This window comes from Schistocerca americana, chromosome 1 (assembly GCF_021461395.2).
Source record: "Schistocerca americana isolate TAMUIC-IGC-003095 chromosome 1, iqSchAmer2.1, whole genome shotgun sequence".
NCBI lineage: Eukaryota > Metazoa > Arthropoda > Insecta > Orthoptera > Acrididae > Schistocerca > Schistocerca americana.
Window position 1 is genome coordinate 1,034,643,656 of NC_060119.1, and position 10,114 is coordinate 1,034,653,769.

A 10,114-nucleotide genomic window follows, 5' to 3' on the forward strand; every position below is an offset into this window, starting at 1 on the left:
GCAGGTTTCAAGAAATCAGTCTATCCAAACAAACAGTGAGAAGACGTATCAGTGCTATGGCTGGCGATGTGCACAGGCAGCTAATAAATAAGGCTAAAGACTTGGTTGTTTTCTCTGTTGCACTCGATGGAGCAACAGATCTTACAGATACAGCCCAGGTTGTGATATACATACGAGGTGTTGATAACGCACTTTGTGTAACAGAGGATGTTTTGGACTTAGAACCTTTGAAAGGGACTACTACAGGTGCGGACTTACTCCAAGCTGTTGAGCAAGCGATTGATGGTGTCGGTATGGACTGGAATCGGTTAGTCTCAATTGTCACAGATGGAGCACCATCAATGCAAGGCCATCAGAGAGGACTCATAGCATGGATGCGCAAAAAGCTAGGGCGCACATACAAGACATTGTATGGAATTCACTGCATTCTGCATCGAGAGGCGCTTTGTGCAAAATCAGTAACATTAGCAAACGTCATGCAAATTGTTGTGCGTACTGTGAACTATCTGAAGACAAATGGGCTTACGCATCGTCAGTTTTGATGGCTCTTGGAGGAATTAGGAGCACAGTACAGCAACATACCTTACTATGCCGAAGTATTCTGGCTCAGTCGAGGTAAAAATGCTGAAAATATTTTTTTTATTTACATTTGGTCATAGTAACATTCTTACATGAGAAGGGAAAAAGTGAACCTATGTTGGAAGACCCTTGTTTGATATCAGACCTTCCTTTTCTCGTGGACATTACATTTCACACGAACAGCCTGAACGTCAGTTTACAAGGTGAAAATAATTTAATTTCTGACATGTTGGAGAAAGTAAATGGCTTGGAAAGGAAGCTTGCGCTTTGGGAGAGCCAGCTATTGACAGAAAACACTGCACATTTCCCAACTCTTGGACTGGTCCATGAAAGTGCTAGATTTCAAGAATATGTGTCAATAGTTGTAAAAATTAAGGAACAATTTCAAGCATGATCTGCAGATGTTACGAGTTTGTCGACTGTCATTCGCCTCTTTGCTTGACCATTCTCGTCAACAGTTGAAGATGCTCCGAATGATCTACAGATGGAACTGATCAACCTACAGTGCAATACAAGACTGAAGGACAAGTTCTTTGCAGTGCGAAGTATAAAAGAATTCTACAAAAATTTTTCACAACAAGAATTTCTACGCCTGCAACGAGAAGCCGCTAGAGTTATGTCCATGTTCGGGTCAACATACGTTTGTGAAAGATTTTTATATGTTTGTGAAAGATTTTTCTCAGTGGTAGAAGTGAATAAATCAAGGTTTCGATCAAGCATACGTGATGAAAATCTTCGCAACTGCTTGTGTTTGTCAATGAGCCATGCTTTTGTGCCCGATATTAACTATATCATTCCTCATGACCAGTGATAAACATGTTTGGATTTATTCCTTTCATAATTAAAAATTATTGTTTACTGGTTGGTTGGTTTTGGGGAAGGAGACCAGACAGCGTGGTCATCGGTCTCTTATTGTTTACTAACTGTGCATTATTGCCTCATTCTCCTCCATGTTACTATTATCAGGAAAATTGGTCATTAAACCGATTGTTCCAATTTATACTTACATTTAGGGGTTATTTTTTTAATGTGTGAATAGCTCGTTCAGCTGAAGTCGATAAAACATAACATTCATCTAATAGTCGGTTATTATACAGATTTCAGACGGAACTGATGAAAGATGTAGCAATAATGGTATTGAGATAACAGGTGATCATCGAGAGGTCTGCAGTTATCATTCTGTTCAGAGGTCAGTGAGACAGAAATTATGTGGGTGTAGCTGAGGGCACTGAGAATTAGTTAGAGGAAACCTTGCGTTAGTTTAATGTTATTTGAAATCATGTATAATGTTCGTTGGAAGTCGCTAAGTGCTCACTTTCTTAAATACTACATCAAAAACATTATGCGTATTTACGTGCCGTCAGTCAAGCTGCCTTAATAAAAACTCACGATTGTTAACAATAACTGTATTACTTGTCTTACTAGGTTAAACTGTTAACATAAATGTAGACGTCTAAATGAGTAGACTGTGACAGTATTTTAAATGTTTAATAAGCGAAATACCTTCCCATGGTTGGCTTGCAAGCTGTGGAAAGAGCACTAGAATGCGCCGGTACAGAGTATCTCAGCAAGTGGATAAAGCGACATCTGTGCGTAGAAACATGCACTACATGAACGCTGACAGCTGCGGCGTGCACGCTGTGATCTGGAAGTTGCACATGTGCAGGAGCACCGCACGCGTGCAGAATTTCTGGCCGGTCCTGGTATAGATGGTGTATTCTCATTTCTCAAAAGCAGCAGTTAACGATGCACCAATATAAGCCTCACTGAAAGTCAGCAGCAATCTTGTTAGTTCCTGATTCACTCACCTGAGGGCTTTGTTTCTGAGGGATGACCATGCCACTGCAAACCCACAACAAAGCCAACACTTATCTCTGATGCTGTTGTACCTAGCTTATCCAGGTCACTCCTATTACTGTTATTCTCTATACCTGGCCACGCTGTTGCCTGGGCTCCTGGACTCTTAATTCCTAGTCAGTGCCTAAGTACCTCCTATTACCTGGCCATGGCTACCCTCATCCTAATTTTTCCAGCATTGGAACTGTTAAGGAAGGAAGGAAGGAAGATTAGTGTTTAATGGCCGATCGACAAATAAGTCATTCATGACTGAGCACAAGCTCAGATTAAGGAAGGATGGAGAAGGAAATCAGCTATGCCCTTTTAAAGGAACCATCTCTTAATTTGCCTTAAGTGATTTGGGCAAATCATGGAAAACCTGAATCAGGATGTCCGGATGATGACTTGAACCATCATCCTTCCAAATGCAAGTCAATTTCAGCTGTCACACTATATCCTTTCAATGACTAAAGTCCACGTCATGTAGGAAAGCCACCCTATTTTCAGTCGCTCTATGCAACCCCCTCCATTAATGCTGGCATTCTATTTCCAAGTGGTTAGCTGCGAGTTACAACTAGACAACGAGATTCTCTCACACGCATGCTGCACTGGTGCTGTACTTCGCGACAACCGAAACTTGACTTTCTTGCACGTGAATGTGATCACACAGTTTTATGTGTACCCACATATCACTGTCAGTATAATCACATTCAATTAATTTGTGCAAAGGTTAAAAGCTGTGTGGGAGGGGGAAAAAACTAATCATTCAACATAACAGAAGCTGGATTGTATGTGCATGAAGCAACAAAAAACATCCCCTCATCCCCATTCAGTGCAGAACAGTCTGTATGGCATGCTGAAAAGCTTCAAGGAAGAAGAAGACCTTGATAGGAAGGTGAACACAGATATAAGCCTTGACCCTATCACCGTAAATTTGCAAGCAGATGGTTCAGAAACGCACTCATGTAGCAGTGACGTTGGTATTATGATCTAGACTTTGGAACAAAGTTAAGTAATAATAGTTCTTAGTTTTAAAGACTCATGTTTTAAAAAATGTCTTTGTCAACATTTCAACTGCATACATAGTGTATGAGAACTTCCTGGCCTTTACTGATTAGGAATCTGTATCCTATGAAGAGTGCAGACTATAATATTAAACATATTCCCCAAGCAGTAGTTAAGCTTTTTCCAAAATGTTGTATGCTCTGATAACTCGTAAGAACACAGCTCCAATATTTCTGCAGGTAAACTCCTGTCATTTTCAATGCATGAACTCAAAAATGCCTTAAAATGATGGGGACAATTACCTGTTGAAATATCAGAGGTTTTCAATGTTATCGGTCAGCATTTCCATAAGTTATTCACATCATCATCATCATCAGGATTTCCTTCCAGCAAGCCGAGTAGGAACTTGGTGAATGATATGCCTCCATTGGTTTCTGTCCTGGTATAGCTTTTCCCTCTCCACTACATCCCATGTTACTTCTCTCCTCTTGAAATCTTCCTTAGCCTGGTCTGTCCATCTCTTTCTAGGCTGCCCAATTGGTCTTCTTTCTGGTACCTCCATCTCCAAACACTGGCATGGAGTTCGAGTCGGGTGCATTCTCTTCATATGACCGAACCACTTCAATCTCAAAGCACTCATCCTCTCCTGTGTAGTCAATGTCACCTGCAGGTCTCTCCTTACACAATCATTCCTGACTCTGTTTCTCCTAGTTTTTTTTTGTAGAGCTGACCTAAGGAACTTCATTTCACATTGGCAGCAGATAAGTTTTATACATGGTCTGTTTGGTTCTTTGAGGGACTTCCTTGTCCCAGATTAGATTTTGTACTTGGTGGAAGAAGCTAGCGCATTTTCTTATTCTGTTTAAGACTTCTAGTTTGGAACTTCCATCGCATGATACGATGCTACCCAGATAATTGAAGCTTTTCACACATTCAACCTTACCCCCTCCAGTATGATGTGACAAGGTGTGTGTGTCCTGCTCATCTTCATTGCCACTGTCTTGTTCCTACTCACAATTAACTTCTATATTTTAAATTTCGTGTTCCAGTAATCTAGTCTATTCTGAAACTCCATTTCCATCTCTCCCCAAATGGCAAAAACAAAAGCACTGAGATCTTCATTTTCTTCTTCCTTGATTTCTTTCATGATTGTGTCCATAAGTGTAACGAAGAGCAAAGGGGAGAGCGAACTACCTTGCTGAATGCCTCTCTTTGTCTTAAACCATTTTGATCTTCCACCTCCTACTTGTACACTGCTCTCACAACCATCATACCGCATCTGAACTTTTTAAATTAAGGAATCAGGAACATTATGTTTTCTCAAGCATCCCCATATTTTACCCCTTGGTACACTGTCATATGCTTTTTCCAAATCCAAGAATACTGCTGTCAAGTCCTTTCCTTTTTCCCAAAACTTCTCCATTAACTGACAGAGGGAGAAAATGAGATCTACTGTTCCCCTATTACTTCTGAACTCATGCTGTTGTTCCTCTAATTGGTATTCTAGAATTTTCCGCAATCTTTTTTCTATGACCTTTTCCATTATCTTAAGGCAGTGTGATAACAGTGTGATTCCTCAGTAGTTGGTACATTTCTTTCTATTACCTTTCTTGAAATGTTGACTGGAATACTCTCTTTCAAATTCTGAAGGTGGCAGGGGTCAAATACAGGGAGCGAAATATTATTTACAATTTGTACAGAAACCAGATAGCAGGGACATGAAAGGGAAGCAGTGGTTGGGAAGGGAGTGAGACAGGGTTGTAGCCTCTCCCTGATGTTATTCAAAAAATGGTTCAAATGGCTCTGAGCACTATGGGACTCAACTGCTGAGGTCATTAGTCCCCTAGAACTTAGAACTAGTTAAACCTAACTAACCTAAGGACATCACAAACATCCATGCCCGAGGCAGGATTCGAACCTGCGACCGTAGCGGTCTTGCGGTTCCAGACTGCAGCGCCTTTAACCGCACGGCCACTTCGGCCGGCTGATGTTATTCAATCTGTATATTGAGCAAGCAGTGAAGGAAACAAAAGAAAAATTCAGAGTAGGCATTAAAATCCAAGGAGAAGAAATAAAAACTTTGAGGTTCACTGGTGACATTGTAATTCTGTCAGGGACAGCAAAGGACTTAGAAGAGCAGTTGAACGGAATGGATAGTGTCTTGAAAGGAGGATATAAGATGAACATCAACAAAAGCAAAACGAGGATAATGGAATGTAGTTGAATTAAGTCAGGTGATACTGAGGGAATTAGATTAGGAAATGAGACACTTAAAGTAGTAAAGGTGTTTTGCTATTTGGGGAGCAAAATAACTGATGATGGTCGAAGTACAGAGGATATAAGATGTAGACTGGCAATGGCAAGGAAAGCGTTTCTGAAGAAGAGAAATTTGTTAACATTGAGTATAGATTTAAGTGTCAGGAAGTCGTTTCTGAAAGTATTTGTATGGAGTGTAGCCATGTATGGAAGTGAAACATGGACGATAACTAGTTTGGACAAGAAGAGAATAGAAGCTTTCGAAATGTGGTGCTACAGAAGACTGCTGAAGATTAGATGGGTAGATCATATAAGTAATGAGGAGGTATTGAATAGGATTGGGAAGAAGAGAAGTTTGTGGCACAACTTCACTAGAAGGGATCAGTTGGTAGGACATGTTTTGAGGCATCAAGGGATCACCAATTTAGTATTGGAGGGCAGCGGGGAGGGTAAAAATTGTAGAGGGAGACCAAGAGATGAATACACTGAACAGATACAGAAGGATGTAGGTTGCAGTAGGTACTGGCTGGGAGATGAAGAAGCTTGCACAGGATAGAGTAGCATGGAGAGCTGCATCAAACCAGTCTCAGGACTGAAGACCACAACAAAAACACCTTTCTTGAACAATGGTATTATAATTTCTTTTTTCCATTCATCATTTATTCACAGAAAACTGTTAATTGTTTGCTTTTTCAATGGATTATAAATGTGGTCTCTCATTGTAATATTGAATGAGTTTGTTTATACTCATAATGCCCAAAGGCAGTGAAAAGTATTACCCCACACTGATCATTTTTGGTTCAAAAAATGGCTCTGAGCACTATGGGACTTAACATCTATGGTCATCAGTCCCCTAGAACTTAGAACTACTTAAACCTAACTAACCTAAGGACATCACACAACACCCAGCCATCACGAGGCAGAGAAAATCCCTGACCCCGCCGGGAATCGAACCCGGGAACCCGGGCGTGGGATGCGAGAACACTACCGCACGACCACGAGATGCGGGCTGATCATTTTTATGATAGACTTTTACAGAAGTCTTTTCTACCAGCAATTCTTTTTTATGCAGAGTGATTACACTTAACTACAGTCAATGACACCAAATACATGCCTTACACATTTTTAAAAATTCTATGGAGTAGAAGCAGTTGTCAAGCAAATATTTTTACTTATAATAGAGTCCAAGTCACAATAAATGTCAATTACTGCATTTAGTTTCAATGACCTTGTCATTAGACAATTGTCATTTTGAGAAAAATTGCACTTGACATCTTCACAATGCTCTGACAGCTGTTCTGGCCTTCTGACATTACACAGACCAAAGCATGGAGTAGTGGATGCAATGTCATCAAGACATGAGGTAAGATTTCTCTAATGAAAATTGATCAAAATCGGTTTTAAAATTTATTTTTCTCCTCATAGATTTGAACATATAACACCGTAGGCAAATGAACCTGACTGTTGTCTGCAGCAACACAGTCAGGCAATGTGGACCTTGCCCACTCTTTACTGCCACACATGCACAGATCTCATCCCCTCCACATTCAGACTCTATGAACGGAAGCAGCATCCTACATAGTACTGGCTACAGTACCTAGCAGCAAGTTTTTTTATTCAATTCACTTTTTGGCCTGTCTTTTTATATTCTCCCATTTACGTGCTGTGCCCTACAGCTGAATGAGTCTCCTTCACTTCAAAAGGTAACATGCTATATCTGTTATTTTGCTCAACTGTAACAGAATATTCAAGCTACTCCATTATCAACTCAGTTTATGACCTGTCTCTTACATTATTATTAATGATCTGCCAGAAAAGAAGCATTTTTAATCCAAGCATTTAATATGGCCCCCTCATTACCTCATTATCCTAACCATATATCTGCAATTGCACCATAAGTGTGCATGCTTTTATGAACTTTTCTATTTGGTAAAATATTTCATATTATTATTATTATTATTATTATTATTAAAAATATAATTTCTCCAATGCTGAACATTCTGAGGCAATTGTTTTCACATAAAGTTAATTAGTTCAAAAGATATCATGATTTTAAGATTTCATACATTAATTACTATGCAAAAATACATGTGTCAAACCTTAAGAAGCAACAGCCTAGTCAGTTTCATAGGCCTTTATTCCTGTTTCAGAGAGAGTAATTAGTTTATCTTAAATTACAGTGTAATAGTTATTAATTAAATTAAGATATTAGGTCTACAACTTTGTTTCCGCCGTTTTGCAATAGATGGCAGTAGCGGCAAGTGGGGTTCAGGTGGTTGGTTAAAGGTGTAATACAATAAGCTTAGGCATCTGTAAACATAATGCCATAAAAATATTAGTCAATTTGTGATTGCATCGTAAGGTTATTTCGATTAAGTACATCAACTGATGTACCCATTTCTTGCCACTTGCGGGAAGTTTTAATCTTCTGTTTTAACATGAAGATATCTGCGGCTGTGGCTCTTAAAATGCTGGTTAAGACCAATGGTGAGGGAGCTATTAGTGGAAAAATGTGCAGAGAATGTTTTCAACTCCTTAAGAACGGTGATTTTGATGTCGAAGACCGGTATGGTGGTGGAAGACAGAACGTTTGTGTAGCTACTGAAACAGACGAAGACAGTCACAGGACATCATTATCGAAACAAACTGATGCGTTTGAGCCCAGCACTGAAACACAAACGGCCACAATAGAGTGATAGACACAAAAAGGTAATTTTGTAGCAGGTCAGTGCTCGACCCCATGTTGCAAAACCCGCCAAAATACACATGGAAACATTGAAATCAGAAGTCCTACCCCTACCACCGTATTCTCCATACGTTCCTCTCTCTGACTACCACCATTTTTGATCAATGGCAACAGTCTGGCTGACCAGCACTTCCAGTCATATGAACAAGTGCAAAATTGAATCGAGTCATAGATCCCCATACAAGATGCCCAGTTCTTCCGCCACGGGATCTGTATGCTATCCAAAAGATGGGAGAATGTAGTCGCCAGTGATGGTCAATACTATGAATCATAATTTTTTGTAACTTTTTTCAAAATAAACCTAGAACTTCGAGAAAAAATGGCAGAAGCAAAGTTGTAGACCCAGTATTATTTCAAGACAACATCTATTTTTATAGCCTGTCATGTTGTAAAATCTGTTTTTATAATACTGAAGCCCAAAATTTTCTGAAACACAGTGATGTTCTTCAACTTCTCGTATTTTGTATTTTAAGGGAAATATTTAAATTTAAATTTTTGTTAAATAAATTATAAATGGTGGCTCTTTTGAATAACAGGGAAGTTTTGTTGCGCATGAAATTACAAAATCAAAGAAGTAGAGCCTTGTGTTTTTGTAAAACATAGGATACAAACCATTTGGTACATGAAATAATTAGCCCTAAAATCTGTTCTGGTTACCTTTTGTATTATTAATTAATTTATCATTTTCTTGCTATAGACAAAAAGACACTGAAGTTACACTTTGCTATCAAAAGAGAGTCTATAAACAGTCAGAATCAAGAGCAGACACGGCAGATAAGCAGTGTATTCACGAGATCATGTAATGTGTCGATCATAATGGTGAAAATCTATGTGAAAGCATGTCATGTAGCAATACTATATAAGTTATTGAGAATAGTGTTAATGTAAAACATTGTCGGATGAGCAAACAAGTACATTGTGATCCCTAAGCACTGTATTTGTATGTAAGCATTAACCAATTATCACTGTGTACATATTCTGGGAGCCAACTGTCTTGCCGCAGTGGTAACACTGGTTAAAGTCAAATCACCAAAGTTAAGCCTTGGGTAACACTTGGACGGGTTACCGTCTGGATCTGCAAAGTGCTGTTGGCCAGTGGGATGCATTCAGCCCTTATGAGGCCAATTGAGGAGCTACTTGATTGAGAGATAGCAGCTCCAGTAAAAAAAAAAAAACTGACAACAGCCAGGAGAACGGTGTGCATACCACCACATCCACATCCAGTGATGCCCGTCTTCTCAGGATAACAAGGCAGTCTGTCAGTACCATTGGGCCTCTAAAGGCCTTTTCAGATAAGGTATGTATTCCGTGAATAATACCTGGCATCATCCATTTTAAATATGTTATGGGAATAAACTGTCCAAAAATAGCATTGGTGTCCGTGTTTTTAGTTAACATACCTACAATTTCGTCTTCCAATGAACCACCTCCGTTGAAATTTTAGACTATCCATTCACAGTGATAAACAGACAGAGAAGCTTGACACAATAAGGATTGAAATGTTTCACGCTGTCCCCAACAGTTGAATGAGGGTCCTTCACTTCAAAAGGTAACATGTTATATGCAATGAAATTAACATCAGAATAAGGAGGAGGAGGAGGGGGGGGGGGGGGGGGGGGAAACCAAACCTCAGCTGACATTTCATTATTTTCATTTTTTAAATTTTTATTTACAATGAATATTGTAGGACAT

At 39.4% G+C, this 10,114-nt stretch overlaps 1 protein-coding gene across 1 annotated transcript; it reads right to left on the reverse strand.

The window, feature by feature from the left end:
- Positions 1-3,793: 3,793 nt before the first annotated feature.
- LOC124596126 lies at positions 3,794-7,332 on the reverse strand. The gene is made up of 3 exons (XM_047135150.1): positions 7,303-7,332; positions 4,195-4,427; positions 3,794-4,151 (listed from the first exon to the last, which is right to left on the reverse strand). The coding sequence occupies exons 1-3, from the start codon at positions 7,330-7,332 to the stop codon at positions 3,794-3,796; spliced, it is 621 nt and encodes a 206-aa protein (XP_046991106.1).
- Positions 7,333-10,114: the final 2,782 nt, after the last annotated feature.